Source organism: Drosophila santomea, chromosome X (genome assembly GCF_016746245.2).
Source record: "Drosophila santomea strain STO CAGO 1482 chromosome X, Prin_Dsan_1.1, whole genome shotgun sequence".
NCBI classification, from domain to species: Eukaryota; Metazoa; Arthropoda; class Insecta; order Diptera; family Drosophilidae; genus Drosophila; species Drosophila santomea.
The window spans coordinates 16,884,104-16,910,264 of record NC_053021.2 but is presented as its reverse complement, the minus strand read 5'-3'; the positions used below and the strand labels follow the sequence as shown (position 1 = coordinate 16,910,264).

General features: G+C 42.9%; 2 protein-coding genes and 1 long non-coding RNA gene across 8 annotated transcripts in view; 2 read left to right on the top strand and 1 right to left on the bottom strand.

The window, feature by feature from the left end:
- Positions 1-304: 304 nt before the first annotated feature.
- Positions 305-24,259, top strand: LOC120455763. 3 transcript variants are annotated; one of them, XR_005616767.1, is made up of 4 exons: positions 305-484; positions 644-766; positions 23,264-23,441; positions 23,696-24,259. It is a non-coding gene; the product is annotated as an uncharacterized LOC120455763 (long non-coding RNA). The 3 variants fall into 3 exon arrangements; XR_005616766.1 differs by having other exon boundaries at positions 305-766; XR_005616765.1 differs by lacking the exons at positions 305-484; positions 644-766 and adding an exon at positions 3,723-3,805.
- On the bottom strand, positions 14,898-19,376 carry LOC120455758 (dynein axonemal intermediate chain 7 homolog). 2 transcript variants are annotated; one of them, XM_039642195.1, is made up of 13 exons: positions 19,365-19,376; positions 19,215-19,303; positions 18,595-19,033; positions 18,379-18,536; positions 18,237-18,323; positions 17,979-18,178; positions 17,561-17,920; positions 17,335-17,491; positions 16,434-17,275; positions 16,041-16,374; positions 15,726-15,844; positions 15,587-15,662; positions 14,898-15,535 (listed from the first exon to the last, which is right to left on the bottom strand). In XM_039642195.1, the coding sequence occupies exons 1-13, from the start codon at positions 19,374-19,376 to the stop codon at positions 14,920-14,922; spliced, it is 3,489 nt and encodes a 1,162-aa protein (XP_039498129.1). In that variant the 3' UTR covers positions 14,898-14,919. The 2 variants fall into 2 exon arrangements, with proteins under 2 accessions (XP_039498129.1, XP_039498130.1); XM_039642196.2 differs by lacking the exon at positions 18,237-18,323.
- A 72-nt stretch (positions 24,260-24,331) lies between the features above and the next one.
- LOC120455760 (potassium voltage-gated channel protein Shaker) overlaps positions 24,332-26,161 on the top strand; it is a 103,858-nt gene continuing 102,028 nt past the window's right edge. The window contains exon 1 of one of the 3 annotated variants that reach the window (XM_039642203.2): positions 24,332-24,588. In XM_039642203.2, the coding sequence (XP_039498137.1) occupies positions 24,443-24,588 (146 nt within the window). In that variant the 5' untranslated portion in view covers positions 24,332-24,442. The remainder of the gene's footprint in view (positions 24,589-26,161) is intronic. The other 2 variants (XM_039642204.1, XM_039642213.2) reach the window with 2 other exon arrangements.

The following is a 26,161-nucleotide window of genomic DNA, read 5'->3' as shown; positions in this document are numbered from 1 at the left end:
AGCTTTTTCGACATCGAATCGAATTCATTCGCCGCACAAGGGACGGCAAGGTGAAAGCATCTCTTTTCGACAACGACGACGCTAACGCCGACGCTGACTGCGACTGCGACGTCGCTGTTGCTGTCGCCGTTGGCGGCTGCAGTCGGTTTTTGGTTTTTGGGCTTCGGTTCGGACAAGAAGCGCCATCGGATTTTCGGACCCGAATCCGAATCCGAATCGCAATCGGAATCGGTTGGCATTATTCGGGCGTTGCGATTCTGGGTTCCGCAGACCAAAGTCTCCAGCGCCTAGTCGTTGGGTATACGGCGCGATGTACAGAGCCGCGACACGCGACACGCAACCAGCAGCAGCAGCAGCAGCAGTAGCAGTAGCAGCAGCAGCAAAAGTTGTGGCAGCAGCAACAGCAACACTTGCAACACTTGCAACAGCAGCAGCAACAGCAGCCGGAAGACCAAACGACCATTGAGCCGCCCTTTTAAGCCGTGTTAGTAGTAGACCGTGGTCGTCGCAGTACAAAACCGTCGCCCAATAAAATAAATTTGAAAAAAAATCAAGCAATGAGAAATTACCGCTAAAAACGTCGCAGCCTCCTCTACGAAGTCTTCTATTCCTGCGTTCTTTTTTTTTGTACATTTTTTTCCAGTGCTCGCGACGCGAAACCAATTTGAAACCTAACAAAATCTGAAAATAATACACCCCCTTTCTAACTTCAACACAAGCAAAAAGAAAAAAAAGTCCTTCGGCCAAGCAACTTGCCTACTTTGAGGTAGGTGTTTGTGTGCCTCGATCATAATGTTATAACGTTTGCCATTCACCCAGCTTTTATTAATATTTAAAGAACCATCAAATTGTTGTGACGTAAATACTATGTCGAAAAATCACTGATTTCTTTTTAGTACTATTTTGTTTCGCACCGTTTTTGCTGTTTTATGTTTTTTTTTTTTTTGGTTTTTGTATATATGTATATTTTGCGCGTCGCGACGCATCGTTAAAAGCGATTTTCATATTCATAACACTGCAGGTCTGGTGTAATACATAATTTTCTATTATCGCAAGATGATTTTTGTATAAATATGTTCTTTAATGGTTCTCACATGTGTGTGCAATGTTTTTGGCGATCCATTGAGTAGGAATATTTTCCCTTCTTGCGCACTGCCATTGGAAATGTCCTTGAACATTTCCCCCCTCCCCCCTGCACATGTGTGCGTTTCGCCCGAGCATCAGTCAAGTGGGCCTGGTTTTTCCTTTGGTAACCCCAGCGTAAGCAAATGTTAAACCCTACAGAAATTAAGACAACAAGATGCAAAAAAGCCAAGTTAGGCCAATTCAGACGGCGAAAAGAAGCCAGGAAGGAAAGTTCAAACTTTCAGGCCATCCCCCGAATCTTTGGGCCATTGCAACTTGGGTGGGCGGATGCAGTACCGCCCCAAGTCCTCCCAAAGATTCAACACCACCTCGATACACAGATAAAATTTGGCAACACCTTTAGGTGCCTGCTTTATAAGGAATGATAATTGAAGTTATCTTAAGGCAATCTTTATTAAATGTGCCTTTCATCACAATTTGTTTATATAAAAATATACAGGATTATTAATTTAATTAAAGCAGAAAAATGTTAAAATTTTAAGCAGTCACTCTATAGCCACTTATTTCTCGCTCTGTATTAGGGCAACTCGGTGCCATTAGCGAAGCGAAACGAACTGAAATGAAATGAAATAAAACTACAAAAGACAAAGTCAAGTCGCGGAGCATTTTTGGCCTGCGGGCTGCCGGAGCACAGGAATTCACTTAAATTGCGAAGAATGCGAATTTGGTTAAAGACCCAGCGAAAGAGAGGCCTGTAGCCGGAGCGAAAGAGACAAAAGAGTGTTCTAAGCTCCCGTTTCCCTCCCCATTTAAATGTGCAAAAAAAAAAAACAAGAAATTTTGCACGCCCGTCAGCACCGAAGCTTCGCAGAAGCCACGGGAGGCGGCATTAAAAAAGGGGCGGGGTCTGTGGTGGAAAGTCAGGTGCGAGGAAATCGGAAAAGGGGTGGAAAAATGAGGTGGGAGGTTGGTGCTGACAGCATCTCAGGCCCTCGAGGGAACAAGGCGAATTCTTTATCAAAATGTATGACAAGTTTAAAAAGCCTTGCGGAGAACATCAACAAAATTAAGGCGGACGGGCTGGAAAAAGTTGAGGGGGTTCAGGAAACGGTGGTTGGTAAGCCAATATGCGAAAGGATGAAAGATAAAGTCATATTACGCCAAGGTACTTGCCGTTTTAGGCTTTAAGCCAAATAAATCAGGTCGCGAAAGTTGGTTCAAATTGGGCCAAGGGGTCATATATCATCAGGAATACCAAAAACTTTGTAAGATTGCGGAAATTCCAACAGTTTCCTTTGATCTTTTGGGTTAGCTGAAGGGTTTCATTTTGCCAGTACATCACACATGTGTTTGTAAAAATATTAAAAATAGTTAACATTTCTAATCGCCAACGGTTTTGTCCTAGAATGCAAGTAAAGTGCACAGTTAAAACGAATCCCAATGGTTTTTAGTAACAAATTTAGTAAGGATGTTTTGCGAAAGGGCATGACCTAATTGGCACCTGATTAATCCCCTTTATCATTTGATTGCTGCATAAATTTAGCGACCTCATTAGGGCAACTGCACTCGATCGATAGCCCCACTTTAAAGTCCTGAAACGCACTGTACCCAGTAGAAAAGAGGAGGCCTGCAAACTAGGTTTATTTGGCCAACCCCAATCCCATCGGCAGTTTGTGCAAACACTTCATCCATCACCCACGCACACGCACACTCACATGCACACAATCCCTTACACACACACACACATGGACTCGCAGACACAAACTTACACACACTTACACAGCCAAAACGAACATAATTTGTTGCAAATTTATTGAAAAGCCATAAAAGAATTTCCGTTTCCTTTTGCCATTCGCATTTACCACGATTGCAGGCGGAAGGAGCGTAACGAATCACACCCCTAATACCCCGCCAAATGAGCTGGAAATGTCCAAGTGGCCGGCGGCGATGGTGGATGGGCCATCAAGAAAGCAGCAACAGCAACAGCAGCGGCAGCAAATAAGCCAAATTAGCGAGTTCCCGGCCAGAAGCGGGCACATCTCAATCTCAGCCGAGAAACAATGCCCTGAAAGAAAGCCATTCAAGTCGCCCAAGTAATCGGCAAATAATCGAGTATTCGCATCGTTTCGTTAGGTTACGTTACGTTTCTTTCGGTTTGGGTTTTGGTTTCGGTTTCGGTTCCGCGAGTGCTATCACTTCCGTTTCCGCCCGCGTGTCGGTGTGTGTTTGTGTCTTTATCTCCATCTAATCTGTAGCTGAATCTGAATCTGAATCCGTATCTGTATCTGTATCTGAATCTGTGTGTGAGCAGTTGGCGAGATACGTATATCATATCTTGATTTTTTTTGTTTTTTTTTTCTACCCCCCCACTTGCAAAGATCGTTAAAGAGTTGGGAAACGAAACTAAATACTAAACAGAAGCGCAAAGTATGCGAATCAAGTCGGATAAATGAATAAAGAGTGTTGCGATCGAGGGTTCCATGGTTCTGGCCACCAGCATCGCTGGCCAACACTGTGCATCGTGAGTGGGACTCGAATCGCAGCCGTTCTCGCTCTTCCCGCCCTCTGTCCTTCGCTATCAGCATTATCAAGGCCAACTACGGATATTAATAGTTCTAATTGCAAATAATTATCAATAGCAATCTACGATTCAAGTAATAACACAATACATATTCAAAACATAACTACCAGCTCAGCCAGCACACGGAAAAGCATTAAGGTGAGTTCATTTATATTCTTATCATAAATCTCTAAAGATTTTAAATCAACCAAACCATGGAAAAGATATTATATCATATCAGATGTTTCTCAGTTCCGTAGATGGGTTTTCCTACTTTCAGTACTTTAAAAAGTCTCAAATAATTTGCGAATAACGTATCTTTTGACATCCATTTTCTGTGACACATAATTGCGAAAAAATATTCAATTTGTTGGCATTTTATGGTTCCAAAAGCGAATCATTGCCAATAATCAACAGGGAGAAAAGCCTGGCTTGGCCAGAGGCCAACCTGCCGCCAGTTGGCTATAGTTGTATAGTGGCTTGGATGGCGGAGCAGCGGATGTCCTCCAGCCACCCAGACACCCACATTTCTATTTTTCATGCCAAGCATACTGAATGCCGAATGGAAGCAACAGCCTCCGCTGACTCGTAAATGTGAATGATGCTCCTGATGACCGGGTAGGGATTCCGGCAGAGAACTACGGACAATGGACTACGGACTACGGACTACGGAGTACGGACTTCGGACTACGGACTGCGGACTGTTCCTTCCAGAGACCATTGCCCAGCTAAAGTGCTCATAAACATGTTGTGTCCAGTTTAGCCACTGCCCCCGGGATGCCCCTTTCGCCAAATAAATAAAAGGGACAACATCTTGCATGTGGCACTACACTGGGAATAATGTCGTATTTAAATAAATTTAGTTTTCAAAAATATTTCTCTCAAGGCAATCAAGATTTTTGTCATTTTGATGACATAAATAAAAAATACAAAGGAATTAGACTTTTGAATATCAGTAGGCTCTGCAGGTTATGATGATAATTTCTGTAATATATTAATTTTTTTAGTGTAGTCCCAGCTTACAGTTTATGGCCTTTTCTTTGTGTGCAAATATTTCAGTCCGCTCTATTTTTGCCTTCATTCCGCGAAGAAACCAAAAATTGCAACAGAGGCTTTGGAAATGTTTGCAGGCTTTTCCCCTCCCCCCAAAAAAAAGGAAACCTAACAAAAATAAGCCGAAAAAATCGCACACTACAGAGACCCAGAAAAATATGCGTACGTTCCCGAACATCCAAGGTCGTCCCACTTGGCAGTTTTGCCCATCGTGCCCATCCTGGGCATCCTGGCACTTCGCCTGGCACTCCTGGTCACCGCCTCCTTTGCGCACTTCCTTCATATTATTATTCGCTGTTGCTTTGCGCGTGCCATACGTTTTGCGAAATTGCTGTATTTAATTTGGCCAGCTTCTTGTGTCCATCTCGCCCTCTCTCTCGCACGCCCTCTAAACAATGCGGCCAGGACGAAAAGGACGAGCGGAGCGAGTCCCGTTTGCGCAATTTTACGACTCACCAGAGGCATGCAGCTCCCCCATTCCCCCCTACTCATTCCTCATCTACTCTTCCCACTTCACTCGCTTATTGTGGGTACACTGAGAATACCTTTGTTGGATTTTTAAATTATTTTCTCTTAGGATTATTTTTCTCCTCACCATAAAGTGCAATTTTAAAGAAACTCCTTTAAAGATTTTATAAAAATTTCAGCAGAATGAATGCATTCAAAGAGTTTGCTAGATTCGCCAATAGCGTTACTCTTTTATTATAAATTCTTTTGTATTTGGTCGCAGTGTTTCTTCTCAAAACTCTTGTTGTTGTTTGTTTTTCCATTTTTCGGTTGTTTTCCTCCCCACTTCGCTCTCTTTGCAGCTCCACATAATTTAAGCCGCCGACTGTTTTTTTTTCGTTGGTTTGTGTTTTCCTTTATATTATTTTTATACGCTCTGCTCCAATTCGAATAGAAATTTTGCAGCTGCTGTACGGAGTTGCTTTTCCAGCCGCATAACGGGATTGGTCTTAGTTGTTTTGCAACTCTGGTTTTGCCCCATTTCGATGCACGTATCGATTGCAAGGTCGACGAATCAGAGGCCATGCTTTGAAATGACTCAAACTTTGATCTTTACAAAGAAAGTGTTATAAATGTTTGAGTATGACTTGATTTTATACCTTTACGTTCAGGTACAGTTGAGCGGAGCCCTGCAGCAACTGGCCACACTATTTTGCTGCACAAGGGTGGCTGGTAACACTGCGATTAGCGGCAAAGTGCAATTTTTGCCGCTATTGTTTAGTGCACGACTTGGCGTGTCGAATGAAACAGATTTGCCTGTTGCTGCGTCATTTGTTGTTGCCGTTTCGACTGCTTTTGGCTTTTCGCTTTCGTTTTTCCAAAAATAAAGTGCGTTTTGGGAGCAGTGCGACAAACGACAAACGACAAACATATCCACGACTGCCCGCCAAGACTTCTAAATTTATGTAAGTTTTATTTTCGTTTTATGGCCGTCGTGTTGTTGCTGCTGTTGTTGTTGCTGTTGCATTTCGCATGTGCCGCTTGGTTGCGTATTTTTTTTTTGTTTTCTATTCTTTTTTTTTTTCTATTTTTATCTCGACACACTCACATACTCACGTGTGCGCCACTGCTATTTTGCATATTGGCTGCGCTTTTATTTTTATTTTGTATTTTCTGTCTCATTCCCCTTCAATCAATGAGATCGCCCGGAAAATTGGGTCGTAGGGATATTGTGGCCCAATACTTTGGCTTATGCCACCGCACACGTTCGAACAAAAGCCGGAGCAGCGTGGCTTCATTAAAATGGCTCATTTCCCCTTTATTTTGGCCAACAAAATGCCCGCATTTCAACTTTTTCGGTGGAGTTTGGTAAGATACATATGTATGTAGGTACCAGTGGCACTGGTCAATTTATTGTGCGGTTTTTAAACTGTGGCATCGTTGCATATTTAACGTACCAGCTGTGTTCCTATTTTATGTGCTCTCTCTCGTATGCATTTCCCAGTGAAGTTGCATATGGAAAAGCGCCGTGAACAAAATTGGGCAAAATCAAATTAAGGCACGTGCATGGCAGCGAAATGGGTGGAAAGCGGTAGAACATACATAACTTCGTTAAGTTTAATTTGTTTGTGTGGTCGGTAGAGATGATATAAAGTATGCGATACTAGTGATCCAATATACATACACCCAAGTTTAATTAAAAATACAGTTTCTGCTTGCAAAATTAAAAAATATACAATATTAAATTATAAAAACGAATTTCCCAGGACAAACTTTAAAAGGTATGCGCTCTTTTAGATAATATAATATTTGAAAATAGTTTCACAGTGATTTTATTAGAGCTTCGGTAAGGTCTAATAGGCCCATAAAATCGTTTATTCATGCATTTTAATTTAAGAAGATATAGATAGCTTCCAATACTTTGAAATTCAAGGGTAACCGAAATATAGTTAAGGTTGAATAGCTCTGGGAAAATAGCTCATTTGCCCATCTCTCTCTGTCGCCCTAATAAATTGGCAATACGAAATGAAATCAATTGGAAATGGGCCTAGAAGCGATCAAAAGTGGACGCTTCTGTTTCTAGCATGTGTTTTATGGGCCCACGCAAAGACGCACACATACGCACATGGGATATAGACGGTGGGACAGACATGCGATAAATCGCCGCTGATATTTATATTTATAGAGGAGTTTAGTTCAATGACACACCCAGCGAATCAAGCACAATAAAAAGCGGCGCGAAAGCAAAAAGCAGAGACCAGAAGAAAAATACAAAATACAGAATACAAAATCAAAATCAAAATCAAAACTGAAACTGAAACAAAGCACGAAGCGAAAACAAATAAATCGAAATAAACCGGGCTAAGCTACAGATGACCTTGCGATACCCTTCCATGCTGGCCGAGATCTTTGGCCATTGGAATCGATTAATTTATGGACAAGCTCATGGCCCACTTCCCCTGATAACGCATGTACTTTGTCGAAGGGAACAAATAGCGAAGGACAGCTCACCGATATCTAGCAAGACTATGTGGAAGTGCACAGAGAGAAATATCAGATCTAGAAACATAGATTAACCATGCAACTAAAATTGCGTATTATTATGTGTATTTATTAAGCATTGAAATCTGCAGTACTTTCATTGACATGTAAGTGGCATAAAGTAATTTCACAAAGTCGACTGGCCAACACTGCGTATACTTAATATTTTACGTTTAATCACAAGAAAAAAAGTAGCTTAGAGCCAATTACCTATAGAATATGTTTTCTTTGAATATTTTTTCTTTCCAGTTTTTAAACAATATTGTTTCCATATCGTGTATAAACATACACATTTTCCTCCAGTGTGCTATCTGCTTTGGCCTCGTCATCATCAGACAATATCCAAGACATTTTATAGTACGCGCGTGTCCATCGAGAAGCAGCCGACCCACCGCCCACCCCACGCCCATTTTGTTCCTCCGTTTCTCCAACTTTTGTGTCCTATGGCTTTGAAAATGTCGTAAAACGTCAGTGTAAGATGCGACATCGCATCGTAAATCGTTAACAAATTGAAAACCAACGAAAATAATCGCCAACTTTTGGCAATCCTTTGATTGTAGATGTCCTTGGCCAGAAACCATAAACCCTCCATTTCCGTTGCAAAGTAATTCTGCAGCAGAACTTATTGATTTAAAGTATTACTCTTTGCTCCTGAATTAAGTAAGAAATTCTTCAAACAATATAGTGGTCTATTATTTCCGTTTTAATAATATGTTTATGTGTGTAAACGAAAAAACTTTTATTGGCTGATCTATGATTTTGAGTCAATTTATATTATAAAAGTTCATAAAAGTTTTTGAATAGTTTTTTACTTAATCAATTAATATTTGAAAGTGATAGGTAATTATATTTCCTTGTTTTCCCAATCCTTTTTTTGTATTATTTTAATTTCTGCTTAATTTGTAAAGTTTATTTTAGCATTTAAGGTAAAAATGCAATGAAAAAGTTAGCAGTAGATTATCTGTAGAAAAAGACCAATGGGCTTTCGCAGTTTTTCCGTTTTTTTTTTAGTTTTTCACGCACAATCGATAAATCCGTCGTTCAGCGATGTCAACAGGTGGAATAGCTGGGAAATCGAGGGAGTTTCACGGGGCGAGAAAGTGCTAGAAAACGCAACTAAGTAAAAAAGCGAATAAAATTGCAGCTAATCAAAAGCTGCACGAATATTGTAAAACATTGCGGCAGGTGAGTGAACACTTTCGTGTGGCAAGTGGGTGGCTGTTTCGCTTTCCCGTTTTTCAGCTTTCAGTTTCCAGTTTTCAGTTTCGGTTCGGTTCGGTTCGGTTGCAACAATAACTAATCAAAAACTGGGTGACGACGGGGGAGTTGTGTGAATGGTTCGGGCTTAGGCTTAGGTATAGTTTTACGGATTGTAAACTTGGTCCTTGCACACGCACACACAGGCACACACAGGCAAACACAGGCACACACAGGCAAACACTGGCACACACAGACACACACAGGCACATAAAGGCACACATATGCACAAATGCATGTGCAACATGGCAGCAGCTGCAGACATTCAGCAGTTTGTTGCTGCGTTCGCTGCTGCCGCTAGAATTCATTTTAAATTGAGAAAAATCGCAGCTACACTGGCACGAAATCACGAAAAGTTTTAATTATTTTCTAACAGGCAAACACACACGCAGTTGGCCTACAAAAAAAAAAAAAACAAAAAAAAGCTAGAAAAAAAGGAAAAACCAGAGAAAAAAGCCAGCGAGCGGAAGAGGAGAAAAGTTGCTCGCGGCATTTCAGTTTTGCACAACAGTTTGTTTTTACACATTTAAGCAAGAATTTTGCCAGAAGTAAGCAAACTGCTTTTTCCCATAATTGTTAATTGGAATTCATGTAAATTTGCTGAGAGCATTTTGCAAGTTGCAATAAATGGTGTTTATTAAAAGCGGGTGCTTTAAATTAATATATGTCCTTATTCTAATGCCGTTTTGATGTTTCCAATTTTTACACATTTGTGCATTAAACTATTTAGTTTAAGCATATTTTTTGCTTTTTCCGATATTAACTTGTTTTAAACAATTGATTTAAATGGCGTTAAGGATATGAGGAATACAATCGGATGAGCACAAGTACATACTTGACCTCGAAACGTTATACCCGCAATGGGAGAGTTTATGGGTAGCTGTGGAATTTCGGCACGTCTTGAACGCAGAGATCCAAGGAATGGTCCTGCAAAATCGTGTCCTACGCTCTGCATGTGTGTGGGTGAATGGGAGAGGGAAATTAAATACGTTAAATAACCTATATACATGCACGTGGCCACACACACTCACACATTGCCACGGCAATTTGTGGTCATTTCCTCTTTCATCAGCTGCGGCAATAATTCCTCGTTCTCGTCCTTTCCCCCCTCCACCCTCACACCATGTCTCTCGCTCCCTCTCTCGCTCACTGTTCCTGTTTGTCTCTCTTTCTGTTTTCTGCTGGTCTTCTTTTGGGCTGTTTTTCTTGGTTCGCTTTGTTTACCGTTAGCTCTCTGCAATTGCGGTACGTGCAGATGCCCGACTTATCTGCGTGTGTGTGTGTGTGAGCGGGAGGCGCGATGGCACAGACAGAGAGAGAAAAACAGATATAGGGGCAGCCTTGCATAAATATTTTGTAGCTCGCTTCTCGACAAATATTTTTCCGACAAAGAAAATGGTGGAAAAAAAATAAAGAAGAGGAAAGTCTGAAATTCGACCATACTCTTAAATTAAGTCTGGTAGCGAATGGAGAGCCTCCATGAAATATTGATGCCGTGCACAAGTGCTTAGATATAGTCGATAAAGTCGCCCAAACTCCACAGAGCTTCTGTCACGTTCGAATTCAATTGGAAACAAGTTTAAAATGCTCACAAAACTTTCGGAGCAACTGTTCGAACCCAATTTTTTGGCAAGCAACCTTTCCATTGATATGTATATGAAAAGAGCAGCTCAACCTTCAAATATGTGATGGTTTTCAAGTGTCTGCAGCATAGTTTTTGATATTTCGCAATGGACTTAATTTTATAAAACTACAATGAAATAACGCACAGCTTTGCATTTAAGGTGATAAATAAAAGTGGTGCTAAATTTCAACCAAATAGCAACAATCCACACAAATAGGTGCAACTTTGCGTTATAAATTTCGATTGGGTTATAAATTGTTATTTAAAAGGGTAAGGCTTAGAGACGGCAACTCTTTCAATTTCGCACCCGCTGATTAAAGCCGAAAGCTGAACTCAATTCAAATGAAATACATAAATTTCGGAATGCAATTTAGTAGCTCATGCGGAATAATGCTCTTAGGACACCGCATATGCATCTCACTTGCTATCTCGCTTCAGCGTGTGACTTGGTGTGTGTGTGCGTGCGAGGACATGTGTTCGCATGCATGTGCAGGAACCGAAATGAATGACAAACTTTCGAGCGAGCGAGAGGGAACTTGTCTCTGGGCCATTTGCATAAATATTGCCTCTGCCGCTGCCGTTCGCTATCTCGCTCGCACACACATGCCGCGAGGAGCGCGCGACGGCCGCTAGGTGGCGCTGTAATCAACTGTGTCAAAATGCCAGCGCAGAAAGTCAAAAGTCGTCGCTGTCACAAGTGAAGAAAAGGGCAGAAAAGGGCCACTGGAAAAGAAGGAGGAGGAGGGGCAAGGAGCTGGGCAAAGGACTCGAGCAAGTCAAATTTTAAACACACAAAAACACACACACCCATACACACTCAGACTAACACATATATATAGATTTCAAGGCACACCTGCCCAGCATCAGAGACGTTGTAAATTGAGGTTAAAAACGAAACGAAACCAAAGGAGGCAAAAAAAAAAGGAAACAAGAAAAGACGAGGAGCAGGAAAAAAGAAGGCTGTCAACTTGACAAGCACGTAGGTGACTCGCTCCCTCTTCCTCTTGTACCCTCGATGAAAGGTAGACGAGATGTGTAAAGCGGCATCTCCATCTCGCTCTATCATTTGTCATATTTTTTTCTGACACGTCTCGCGCGGTTTTTGTTGCTGTAATTGACACTTAAACTCGAAATTTGACGCAAATTGCTGAAACACAATGCAAAAAATATAGGATCTATGCACAATGCCAGAGCAACTTTATTGCTACACTGCATATTCTTTTTTGTAACAGTTTTTACACTTTTGACTCGCTAGTTTCAAATTTAATAAAAGGCGTTAACATTTCCTAGTTCTTTAAGCCCGTTGAAAGTTGCCAAAAAGTTTGACGTAATTAACCTATAGGTATTCTCTGGTTCTTGAACAACTAATGGTAATGGGATTTAAAACACTAGTTAATTCTAAAGATAACTTAAATGGCCAGTTGAAAGGTTACAACATGATATATATTTGGTTAAAAGGGTTTGGTAACTGACACGATTTCAAGGATATCGTTAAAAGAGGGAGAGCCATTCGTTTTTAGTGTGCAATATGGAGGAGTTACTTTTCCATGCAACAATTTTTACTCTGCAGCTGAAGTGTCCTGCAAGTGTAATCAAGGCAAGCAGTGGCAAGCAGAAGCAGCGACATTTGAAGTGTCGCATGCGGAAGTCTCTGCCGCTGCCTCTGCCGCAGCCTCTGCCGCGTCTCTGTCGGGGCTTAAAGCCTGCCTGCGTCATAACCCAGCTGCCTGACAAAGCTCCATCTCAGTCAGATCGCACAAATACACTGGGGATAAAAGCTGTAGCTGAAGATTACAGTCGGAGAACTGGAAAATACATTCAATTTGTATTCCCACTGATTTGAGGAAGATGAATTTGATCGAAATAGGTACCATTGATTTCTTGAATCATCCAAAAAAGTGTGCTTCTGTCTTGATAATTTTCCTATGTCTTCTGTGGTTAAATGAACGACTAAGCTGGATATTGCAGTGCACATACTCACCGTGTGCACACACACTCACTCGCTCGCCACCTGTACATAATGAATTGTAATTTGAACAGACGCGGAGCTCTGAATGCGTGCGTGTGTGTGTCTCTCGCCCTCTCTCTTTCGCGCCTTTTGTCTGTGTGCGTGTGCAAGTCGGCTATTAACTTAAATTACGTAGCATACTTTTGTGCGCCGCCTGCGGATTTAATGGCATGTCCTCGTATGTGTGCTACAAAAGCAGAGCATTAAAGTCGCACACCAACACATGCGCTCAGTTGTTAAGATTGTGCAGAAAAATACAAGTAAAGAAGTGAAATAAAATAAAACGAAAAACCAGATTTATTGTAGATGCCAGGTAACAAGAATTTCAGTCTTGATTAAAGCACCAACATTACTAACGCACACACATCCACGCTCTGTAGAACATTTGCATAGTTATGCTCTGCACTTAACACATGTAATATGCCAGGCAAATGCCGGGCATCGAAATAAATAAAACCCAAAAATGGTCATGCGATCCCACAGATAATTTTGAAAATTGTGGAAAATATTTAATTTATGCAAAAAACTGTTTAGACAAGCCAAACAAATGTTTACAACCCAAATTAGTGTAGCCAATTGGAACAAATGGGGAGCCCACACAAGTTCAGCGGGCATCCGACAGGTGTATGTGCGGTTAACGAAAAACTGGAAACTGGAAACGGGAAACGGGCATCGTTTGCAGGTGTCGAAAACGGAAACGGAAACAAAGTTCACACTTGCCTTCCGACCACCACACCGCATCCACAAAAAATCAAAAGCTGCCACATCAACGGTAATTCATATGCGATTAGGCCAAAGGATCGCAGGGCATGCAGCTGAAAAGTGGGCTGCAAATCCGTGTGGCTTACTATCCTTGTTGTTGCACAACAGCCCGAAAAACAAAACCGCAAATGCTGCACACACATCTGTCCAAGGGTAAGCGGTTATGAGAAAAGGTTAAACGGCAACGATGGTTACAAAAGGTACTCTTTAAAAATTCATAATTATTACGAAATAAAATGAGAAAGTTGATACAACAAAATAATAACAAGAATTATAATTAATGATTTAAAGGCACATTAAAAAGTTGAAAAAAAGATAACATTAATTTTAAATACTTTTTTATTAAGTTTTTAGAGTACTTCCTAATTCTTCATTGAATACTCTTACCAAACAGCCGCCCTGAATTCCTAGTTCGCATTCAATTGAATTTAGTAAAGACAAATACTTTTTAATTATTTATTTATGCATATGGAAAACGGCGCTGCTGGCGGGGCATCGGGGGGTTGCGGGCGGACATGCTCATTAACAAAACAAACGATAGCTGAATAAGGGGCGGGAATGGGAAGAGGAGACGGAGGTGTGGAGGTGTAGGTGGTGGTTGAGGAGGGGGGGCATTTCAGTTGACGCAGTTGTCAGACAGCTTGGCGCCAATTGCGCTGTGCGACCTTCACTGGCGGCCACAATAAGCGGGAAGTTTACCCCCAGCCTCCAAAAAGTGAAGGAAAAAAAAACATAACAGCCCCCCACACGCAAGTTGCGTATACGCAGTGTGGTCGCTTTGGTTCTTATTTCTGCTACGCGACAGTTGTGTTGTTAGAGGGAATATGGAATTTGTGGAAATGTGTGAACTGAGAAAGATACTTTTTATAGAAAGAATTCTGAAATTATAGTTTGAAGAAATTGTAATTTAGGTAACAGTGCTTTGTACCTTTAGTTTATGTTACTTTTTATTTAAATTTTTTGCTTCTATTTTGGTTTAATTCAAGAGCAATTTAAGAGTTTTTGAATTTGGAGGGTATTCAATGGTCGTTGTGCTTGGCTATTTTCCTCTCTTCCTGCTTCTTAACCGCTTCTTCCTCTTTCGCCTGGGGCCAAAAAGGGAATGACGGGCAAAGTGAAAAAATGGCAAGAGGCCCAGGCGAGCATTAAAGGATAAGCTAGCAGTGAATATGTTAATTGTGCTGCCTTTGAACCATAGTGTGTATATATATATATATATAAATATATATGTGTGTGATTCTGGGAAGGGACTAAGAATGGGGACTAATGGGCGGCATACATATGTATAAGAAGGGTCCATAAGGGAAGCGACAAACTGATGACAATGGAAATGTATTATAATTGGAGAGGGAGGCAATTTCAGTGGAGATTGATGATTCCTTTGTGGCTAAGCGCTATTCCTAAGTGGATAAAAAGCTGAATTATCGATATGGTCTGCATAACAAATTTCACGTTAAGTTCCAAAGCTTTTGTATAAGACCATTAGCATTGTAAAAGGTATTCCACAGGTATGAATGGCACGGACTTCTGAGATGAAGCGACATTTAATTTTATTTCGGATTTGAATGTATTTAGCTTAGATCAACACAAGCTGAGCGGTCGAATGGCCATTAAAATCTTGGCCACATTGTCCCTGAGCACGGGATTCATGGTCTTCTGTTTCTCCAGACTCCCAGGCTGAGCATGAGCCTGCGATAGCTGATATAGATCGGCGTAATACTCCATGCCCGGTATACCAACGGCATTGAAACTGGCGGATACCTCCGTACAATCGATTATCGATGTCTTTAGTGGGGTCACCAGTAGAGTTGAGTAATATGGCACCTTCTTGCCCTCGATTAGCTCGCGAACCAGCAGCACAGCAGTGCGGGATCCGGCCAAGAGGTTCCAACGTGACCAACTGAAGTTGTGCGACTGGGCCAAGGTGGACAGACAGGCATAGCAGTGCATCTCCATCACGTAGTTCTTCTCGCAGGAACCCTCCGTGTAGCAGAAGGCATCCTCGTCCGGGAAAATGTCCACGGCGGACAGTATCAGGGTGGCCTTCAGTTCCGCTAGTGATAGTGTTTTGCCAATCATATCGGTGATGCCCTGCGTACTGCCACCCTGGAAATTATTCACCGTGTAGCCCGATTTGGTTATCGTCATGTCCAGACTTATTAGGGAGGCCGTGAAACTGAAGATGATGGTGCCGGGACTGGAGAATTTAAGAGTTTGATTATAGTTATTTTGCACTAAATCGACTTACTTTTTCATATCTGGTCGCAGGTCCCAAGTTTGATACGGCATGTTGCTGTACTTATTCAAAGCAAATCCGAAAATACCTGTTAATTTTAATGGATTGATTAATAATGATATTTGCTATGTCAGCGTAATACATTTCTTACCCAATCTTCCCGTGCGAAACTGTATGGAGAGTTTGTCCTCATTGAACTTGGTATCGTGGACATCGCGGGTGCTCCACTTGCCCTGCGTTATGGCAGCCACATTGCTCATTTTCTGTTTGCTATAAAAATGTGCTATTTAAATTAAATATAAAGTATAAATACGGCATGCACTGCAGGTGCTGTTTCCAAGGATTTCAATTTCCCGCTCAATCATTGAACAGCACTCAGCATCGATCAATCTGTCAATCTGACCTACGGACATACATATATACCCCCCCACATATATAAATTGTACCTAGAAGTACGGGTATATACCTTTCGCTGTCGCTGTTGTCACTGTTCGTCACCGGACCCAGCAGGTCGTGCAGCGTGTTGGCCGCCGTGGAGGCTCCTTCGAGCAGCTCCACCAGGCTGTCCACGTCGTCGTCGTCGTCCTCGCTGCTGTCCATGCTGTTGGAGCGTTTGGCCGAGGCCTCTGGATCCGGTTCCGCCGGAAGCTGTGAGTCTCGGACAAAGGAGATGCCCGTGTAGTAGGCAAAGGCGGCTGCTGCTGCGGCCGGTTGCAGGACATCCACCAGCTCCTGGCTAAGTGGTTGCATATTCTCTGCCAGATCCCCATCGTTTTCCACCTCCCGGGGCTCCTTCTCACCTGCAGATATCAGTGGATTGAGTATGTATGTAGTATGTATATATGTATATATAACTCACCTGGGTCACTCGTTCGCGAGCCAGTGGGCGATAGCTGCTCGGATATTTGCTGGATGAGCTCCTCCTGCTGATCCCTGGGCAGCTGCAGACGCCACAATCGATCCATGTCCTCAATTAGCTGCGAAAATAGGTAGCCCTGGAGGTGTACCGGTGCCCGGGAACGTGGCGCCATTTGGCGGAACTTCAAGAGCTTATCGAAACACAGCGGTGGAAACATCTCCGCCGGCTCCTCCGTGTCCAGAAACTCAGCACCCAGACCCGGTTTGCAGTTGAGCTGCAGTTTCTGCAGCTCCTTGGGTATTTCCAGTTGATCATCTGTCACTTCCTTGGCCTGACCCAATCGGATGTGGGCCTGTCGAGCCAGGAACATCACTTTTCGTTGCCTCAAGCCTGTGGACAGGATGGGCGTCGATTGCTCCAGGCGAACGCAGAATCCCTGTGGCAAACGTGGCACCACAAAGTCCTTGACCAGGCCATACAAGTCCACGTCGCTGGGTATGGCACGCAGATCAAAGTCGTTGATTTCACGGAGCACCTGCTGCCGGCACTCCCCATGTCCGCCCATGTCGGATTTCTGGGAGCGCATGCGAGCCGGACACCGGGGTGAGCTCTTCAGCGGACTGGGCTGGGCGTGTGTGGAGAGGGGTGTGGCCTCGGTGGGCGTGGCGGTGGTGGCAGCCGCCGTTCCACTCACCGCACCCGTGCCGTCCGCCTCTCCATCAGCATGTGGCTTCCTGTCCTCCGGCTTCATGCCATCGGCTAGCTCCATTTCCAGGGTTTCCACATTGGTTTCCCAGCGACAGGCCACAGGTGGCTCAAACCAAATCACCGAGTCCGGCAATCTTTTGGGATTATATTCGAATGGCATGAGTTTGTTTGCTTGGCTAACATCAATACTCACTGCAAGGTGACCAGTGCCAGCTTATCCAGTGCGGCTTCAATCATTCGCATCTCGGCTTCAATCTCCTCGGGCAATCGTCGCACTCCCGGCAAAACGGGAGGTGGTGGCTTGTACGTCTGGTAGTACTCCTTGTGCACCAAACTGTTGGCCGAGGTGACTGCAAACGTTGAAAGAGGGTAATTCTTTTGCTATTCGATTAAGATTCTTTAGTAATGCAATGCTCAACTGGTGCGAATAAAGGATCTGGCATTTAGCTGCTTATCCTGCTGCGGAGTCTCGAGGAAGTCGATGCAGTAGACACCGCCAATGATGCGATACTTGCGCAGATTCACGTCCGTCTCCAGCATTCCATAGGCCTCCGGTCCAATGGCCCTGCGGTGGGCCTTGCTCAGCTCATCCTCGTACTCCGCATACAGCTTGTCCACGTCGTAGGTGCGTTCCCTTGGCGGCTGCGAGCTGGCCGAGTGCTGGTCCTGGGTGAGCTGCTCCAGCTCCGAGAGTGGAATCTCCCGGCCACACTCGTCCAGCATCGCCTGCAGGATCTCCTTGCGCTTGCGCCACTCGCGCTTCGTTTGCCGCAGGATATCTGCAAATCAGATCGTTTTTAACATATTTACAATTATATCACTGTGTTTATAACTTACTGGCATTTGCTGAGCGGGCATGTTTCAAGCAGTAACTGCCGCAGTAGTCACTGAAGTGATCGTAGTTCAACCAGAGTCCTCGCAAAGCTGAGCTCTGCAAATAAACCGTGGGAGGTAGTGAGATTTGCATTTCGATGGTGGGAAAGTCGATCTCGTTGTGAGCCGACTGTTCCCCAATTCGCGCCTTTGGGTTAAGAGCTCTGAAATATATAAATCACTTGCAGATTATTGTTGGATATTCTCAGCTTTATAGTTTACATTTGAGCATCCTTTGAAAAGGTCCACACGAAACTCTGAAACACATCCGAGCTGTAAATGTGCTTTGACACACCAGGTCTATCGGTTCTACATGAATCATTATTATCAGATCGTTTAGTAAATTGGATTAGATGAATCTTACTCCATATCCCTCTCGATGTGCGACATGGTCTTGTAGGTGAACTCGTCCAAATGCTGTTTGAGGAACACCCTCATATCGGTCTTCAGCTTCACCAGATCGGCGGCAATAAGGGCAGATTTCTGTTTGAACGGCAGCATTTCATCCAACTCATTGAGGATCTAAGATTAAAACATATCATGTAAATGTGTAGTAAGTGACTGAAATGAAAGGTGTTACCCCCAAAACCTCCTTAATCCTCTGGGCGTAGACATCGCCCAATCTGCCCTGCTGTTGGCGCAGTGAGATCCTCGTGAGATCCGGCACCTGGGCATCCTGGGTCAGCAGTGTGCGCTCATCGGTGCGCAGTAGCCAGTTCCTGGACTCCAGATGCCGCTTGGCTATGTCCGTGTGCCACTGATGGATGTACTTCCTCAAGTCACTCGGACTGGCCGCATTTGGCAGGCCATTGCAGCGCATAAACTTCTCCCAGTCCCGCTCGTGCCGCTCCCCATCCTTGATGGCCTCGATGGCGGTGCGCACCGCGTCGAAGAAGAGCATGCTGTCCTTGAGCTGGGCCCTCCTCTGGCGGTTCTCCGCCACCTCCTGTTGCTGGCGGTGCTTCGCCTGCTCCATCTCCAGCTTCTTCCGCTGACGCGCCTCCTCCAGCTTCTTGAGTCTGCAGGGGATTTGTTTTCATCATTGGGTTAGGTTAATTAGTATAGAAGACTGTGTCTATTTTCCGTAAATTAAAAAGGGTAATTACAATGAATACTGGAATAGTGACAATCAGTGTAATATAGCTTGGCTAAAGAGTTCGTACGAGTACGTTTCCTTTCATAAATATCTGTGGTACTTACTTCTCCTTCTCCATTTCAATACGCATAAGCTCGGCCTGCTCGGCCTCCAGGCGAGCCTTCTCCTTCTTCGAGAGCTTCTTCTTGGGCGGCTGTTGTTGGGAAAAGTTGCACCGTCGTCATCATTATGGTAATTAGCATCTTCATCAGCACTAAGCTGAGCATTTGACCCGTGGCCTACCATCTTATCCCGTGCAGTCCTACGGCGCAAGTGGAAGTGGAAGTGGACATGGATACCTATGCCACGCCGTGGTTGCTATTGATCCAACACAAGTGAGTCCTGGCAACCTGAGCGTCTCTTTCTTTATGTATTCTTTTTGTTTTTGTTTTTGTTGGGTTTGTTTCTTTCGCCAGCTGCCCGGGCAACTACGATGGCAATCCTTTTTGGCCACGCCATAATTTCCCTAATTAAATATTCAATGGGGAGCTTAGCTCGTTGGCCAAAAATGTTTACCGAAAATCCCCCGTCAAGTTGCGCGTGGCAGGAAAGCAGGAAACTATTCCCCGATGGGAAATGTCGGTTGACACGCCGGATTCTTTAGGGACGAGGATGGGTTTTTGTTGGCTGAGTAGTTGAGTTGAGATGGCCATGGGAATTCCATATTCCGGACTCTGGACTCTGGATTCCGGATAGCGGATTCGGATTACGGCCGAGGTGAGAAGACACCGATGCCACGGAGACCTTGGGGCGCACCAACATCGCTTAATGCGGAGAGTCAGCGGAGCGAGTATCGATTAAATCGGAAAATCGGATTAATCAGTAGGGTCAGAGAATGAATATGAAATCGGGGAGAGTTTAGATTAAGTGGCTGCTATTAATTTATGTGCGATAAAAAATTCGATTAATTATACATGGGCATTAATAAATGGGTTGTAATAAATGCAATAAAACCTTTAAAATCGTTGTATTGATGGGGACAGTAAAACCTTTAAAATCGTTGTATTCATGGGGACAGTTGAATATGCACAAGAAATATTTCGCATTTCACATGCATGTCAACTTATGCATTCATATCGAATTTAATAATTAAGGTAAGCGTTAAGCACTTTCCGATTGAACTTTGCCAACTTCTACCGTATCCACTTACTTTCATCGTCGAATTTTTATTTTTCCACTTTCCACCAAAGTTTCTCCCATGTGAGTCCTTGTCTTGGCTCCCTTTTGCTCTGGCGGCGGAAAGGATATGGGCTGCCATTTTCCCCATTTTCCCATTTCCCCAATCTCCCAGGTGTCAAGCAGACAACGTCGCTTAATTATCAGCCTATTTAAATTCTGGGCCGGGCTGTTCGAGGTTTCCCGGCTAATTGCAGACCCATCTCTGGCTTATCAAATTAATAGCAGGTGCAGGAATAAGGTTGGCTATGTAAAAAATGGGTTCAGGTGACTGTTTTGCAGTGGGGAATCAAATCGGGAATTTCTTCCTTTAATATGTACAATATTTTCATATGAAGCTATTTTCTAAATGGAGCACAAGAATATATTAAATCAATTCAATTAAAATGTTGAATTTTAAGTTAGCTAAGTTTTCATTTTCAGTATTGCATTAAATGCCCTTTCTTTTGCCACTTTTCCTTCGTTTCATTTCATTTATAATCTTTTTTTTAAATTTTCCTCTACCGATTCACTCTTTACGCCAATTTTGTATTTCCTTTGTTAGTTATATATTGCACTTGCTTCACAGGCGTATTTGGCAGCCGCAGGACATGCCTTATAATATCGTCCTTTGGCCGCTAGTTGGTATCCAATATACCAAGCCCCCATCCTCCAGTTTGACCGGGTGCCGGGGCTCATAATGCGATATAATTTTTGTGTAAATAATACAGATTGTGGGGCCAGTGGTTGGTTGGTTGGCATGACAATATAAATATTACAGAGACTGAAGTGTAATTAGTTTAAATTGGTCGTGGGGCAGCGAGTGCAGTGGCCAAGTGGAAATTCGAGAGTGGAAAATGGGTAAATGTCAAATGGCGGGCGGATGGGATGGGGAGGAATCGTGCCATGGTGGGACTCATGGCAGATGCACAATAAAAATTTATCATACGCACCGTTGACGTTGACAGATCGTCGAGCTGACGCGTTGCAAGTTGGCTGGCTACAGACTACAGACTACAGACTACTGGCTACAGGCGACAGGCGACAAACTGCAACAAAAGCGATAAAAATGAAGAAGCGCAGGCAAGGGCTTTAGAATCCGCAGCTCATCCTTCATCTCCATCTCCATCAGCATCAGCTTCTCCATCTGGCTGCATCTCCTTTCCATCTCGTGGAGCTGAAGCTCTGAGTCCTGAATGCCACACGCTCGAGTGAACTTTGCAATCTGACAAAATCGGTGAATGGCGAACGGTTAAATGCTCCGTGTTGCAGGCGCACAAGCTGTACAAGCTGCACATGCAACTGCCGCTCATCCGGCAGCTGCAGTCTGTGCTGCCTTTGTTTAACCCATGATGCCCACCATGACTTTGTGTGCGACTCTTCTTTTGCTTCTTTCGCTTTTTTTTTGCTCCTCGGGCGTGAAAGGCATTTCTGAATGCCAAATTGCTTACAAACCGAATCACAGCTGCGAATTAGCATTTAGCTGCAAAGTGCTTGTTGTGAAGTAAACTTTTAAAGGAATTCCGGATTTTTCAGCCAGAGAGCTTATTAAATATATATGTTTTGAATGAAAGTGCAAAAGTTTGACAATGAGATACAAATTAAGTGTCTGGAGGAAAAGAAAAGTAAGAAATTGGCAGAAACGTGCGCGTAGAAACCATATTGTTGCATTTTGGACACATTTGGAAGTGAATCGAAAATCCTTTGAAAATATCCTTACATTTGTAAACATTTTTCTTCCCTGTTTGCTTAAATTCCATGTGTATTGTATTATCACCTCAAGGTGTGAATTAAAGTGTGATTATATTGTTGCGTCCATTTAGGCACCTTTATGATGAAAATCAAAGTCACTGCAAAAAAGTTTACTTGAATATGATAGTTTTTAACATTTTCTTCATTGTTTATTTATTCGCTATGAATATTCAATTATCTTTTTGGCAAAGGTTGAAACCATAAAAAAACTGTCACATACAATTTTATTTGTTATTTTTGTCAGTTAAAATAATAAATCCATTTAGTGAGTATCTCACAGCGGGATACTCGATTTTTGCGCTCTTGGTTGTCGATTTTATAATTATGTATTCTGAGGTTATAACTGCTGTCCAGCTGGGCGGCAATGAGTTTGCTAACAGCACAGCCAGACATCGTTTGCTGGATGGAAATGGAAGCGGATGAGGATGAAGACGAGGATGTGGATGAAGACGAGGCGATGACGATGACGATGACGAGGGAGAGTGTGATCCGAGGTGGAATGGTTTCTTAATGTGCTCGATGCGACGTTGATGGCATTGCAAATGTGCACACGCTCGAGTCCCCAAAATGGTGGTTGTGTGTATGTGTGTGTGTGAAAGTGTGTGCTTGTGTCTGTGTGTTTCTGTGTGTGTGAGTCTGGGTGCTTGAGAGTACTTAGCAGACTGACAGAATCGGACAACCCCTCGCACTCCTGCCACTTGCTGCTGTCAGATTTTCAGTGGAGGGCTGAAAATTACTACACTCCCCGCAAAATTTCCCCCCTCCCCCCACCCTTTTGAGCATTGAAAATTGCAAATATATTGAGACATTCCCATAAGCTAAATGATGATTCCCAGCTGAAGATGATCCTAGTCGTTGACATAATTGAACCGATGGAGAGCTTTGTATTCGGCTTCTTGGGTCCTCAATCCTCAATGGGAAGCACATGGTAACGATGATGGCTTTTGTGTGCTGCTAGTATAAATTATGAACTACACATAATCACAATCATATATTAATTACATTTAAGAGGGTGTAAGAGTGATATGAATAATACTATTCATTTTGTAAATTGTTATATAAATTATGAACTACACATAATCACAATCATATATTAATAACATTTAAGAGGGTGTAAGAGTGATATGAATAATACTATTCATTTTGTAAATTGTTATTTCATTCAACTATAACTAATTTGTGATTTCAATTTATTTATTTTTTCCAGCTGCCCGTGCACGTAATTCTTCATATCGTCGTTTAATCGCCTTCCTGCCCTATGCACTATATATCAGCAACAACTACAACTACAACTAAAGTCTCAAACAAAAAGCAATCGTAAAAAGCAAATAATAATACCAAATGTCCTAATTGGAACAAATGTTGTACATACCTACGGATAAATTGTAAATAAATAGTACGACATTGCGAAATACCCGAAATAAGTATGACGAAACTAAAACAAACTATAGCGATTAGGTTTTTTCCAAATTAATTTTATGCCCGTTTTGACATAAAGCCATGATTTGGTTTCCAGAATTGATCAAATAACTTAACTAGCTTCCATTTAAATTAAAGAGTTTCGGGTATTAAATAGTCGAACTAGTCGACTATCAATAGTCCTAAATTAAATCAATAATCGGACTCTTTCATTCGTTAGAACCTTTGGCCAGCAAAATTTAGCTAGAAGACAAAATATACAAGGAGAGAAATTTTTGCATACTAAATTTAATGAAGCTATACGAAAATTGAAAAATAGCAAGAAAGGACAAACAAAGCAGAGACCCAACAATAATTAGCATTAAAAATTGGTTAACAAGCAAAAGACCCAGAAATATCGAAGTAAAAGGATTAGTTGTACGCCCATTGTGATTATTAATTTTAGACATAGGCCAAGAAACCAAAACCAACAGCAAGTCGAGGGGAAACGTTGCTATCAAAAATAAAACAGCAGCACAACACGACCAAAAAGCAAAGCAAAAGCAACAGAGAAGCAAAGCAAAAGCAAGAAGCAAGAAGCAACATTAGCCGCCCAAAGAACCTTGAAAGCATTAGCCAAAAACTCTTAGTTCAATTCCATCCAACAACCAAATACCAAACTCTTGGCTATGACAAATTTGAGGCGTTCAAACTGAAAATAAAAAAAATGAAAAAAACCTATTGATGCGGCTGCCCAACCCAGCAACAACTCAGTTTCAACTCTTGCCCAGCGGCATCTGTCCTCTATATATATTAATATAAAATATATATATATATCTGATCTGAAGTTCCAATTCGCGAGTGCGTTTCCGTTTCCGTTTGCGCATCCATATTCGTTTCGGTTTCGTTGGAAAGCTAGTGCGCCTGCTGCCACTGCCACTGCCACAGTTTCTTCGATCGGAAACGGATTTGGGAAACAGCCGCCAAGATGACCATGTGGCAGAGTGGCGGCATGGGAGGCCATGGCTCCCAGAACAATCCATGGATGAAGCTGATGGGCATCGTCCACAAGGAGCGGCGCCACACGGAGAATGTCCAGAGTCAGTCCGGCTCCAACGAGCGCAACCTGAACCAGTGAGTATTGCAAATATTTTATAAATAACTATCTTAAATGAGAAATCTATATATATTTATTTAAGAAATGAAATTAGATATATGTTTGCTGAAGAAAGAATAATATGTGTAGGTTTGAGAAAGAGTTAAGCTAGCAACTAGTGGGTTTTATCACATCTCTCTATTCCCATTTATTACATTTTTCCATGGGGCTCAATAAGCGTAATTTTGCATAGTTCTGCGAGTGAATCGGTGCTTTAATGGGCTTTGGAACAAGGATATTCGACGCTGCTTGCGCAGAAAAGTATGCGGCACTTTTTCCTTCTTTTTTCTTCTATTTTATTGCCCTCCTACCGACTTTTGGATGTCGAACGTGGATGCCATGTTATGCATATTGGTCGTAAAACATGCGCCAACTGCGCAATTAAATGGCCCGCAATGCAAATGGAATGCCGAGGACCGGCACCAGGAGCAGGACATGTTGCCAGGACACAAAGTGTGCGGCTCAAGGCGGGTTTTTGGCGCGGGGCGAGTGGGGGACTTATGTCGTAGAGAGTCATTTACCACAAATCAACGCTGCCAACTGCCTGCTTCTCCCCCTCCCTTTAGTTTTGTTTTTTTTTATTGTATGCAAGTGAAGCGCCCTGTAAATGATATATCCAACCGGTCAGTGGCCAACTATCATTACCCGCCCACCGCCACTGGCCACCAGAGGCGACCAGTAGCCACCAGTGGCCACCAGTCTCGGAAAGTGCAGCTCTGTGGGCTTTTAAATTGGCTATAAATGCGCTGGAGCATAAATGGATTTACACACATGCAGCTTGTTGCTGTCCCCATTTGCCCACCTTCGCCATCATTCATTTCCATTCCATGTTGCATGCAAATACGAGCTACTGCATCGACACGCCTCCCTTTTTCCGGCAGCCCCTCTGCCACGCCCGTTTTCGCATCCATTTCCCGCACTTTTCACCAAGGAGTCCCTATAAAAATTGTACAACTCGCCATATTCGTACTCGTACTCGTACTCATGTGCACTTTTGTGCGAGTGCGAAGGAAGTTAAATGGAAAAGGCACTTCCGGAATTCGGATGAGCGAACCGGATGCCACATAGATTGAAAGATGGATCGAAGATGCGGAGAGCGGCAATCTGATTACTCGGCTCTTGAGCCACAAAATATATTTGATTTTTGCCAGCCTTGATGGCATTTCTGCATCTCCGGAAATTGAGAAGTAAAACGCCAAAAATCAAGTCTCAGTATATGATTAAATATTAAGTTATGTCATTTGCATTTATTAAAGTTGAGTACGAAAATTATAAGAGAAAGCCTTTAAATGATATTGCAATATAACTAGGGCCTCCTTGGTAATTATAATTATTTTAAATTTTCCGAGTGCAAATGTCGCGTTGCTGGGCACCGCTAAACTTTTCCATTGCCGCACAGGACTCGATGGAGTCCTTTTTGCCATTGCGCGCGCTCTCGAAACTTCACTCGAGCGGATTAATTGAACTAGTTCCCCAATTTGCCAACTAATGTGGCTGCCAGAATCCGACAATTCTGCATCCTGCATCCTGCAATCTGCATCCTGCGACCTG

Bases quoted from the DNA above. Each gene is read 5' to 3' on its own strand.
- LOC120455758 (XM_039642195.1), bottom strand. The intron at 18,537-18,594 runs GTAACACCTTTC...TTTTAATCTTAG, and splicing joins GGATTAAGGAGGTTTTGGGG to ATCCTCAATGAGTTGGATGA. The intron at 17,276-17,334 runs GTGAGTATTGAT...TAATCCCAAAAG, and splicing joins CTGGCACTGGTCACCTTGCA to ATTGCCGGACTCGGTGATTT.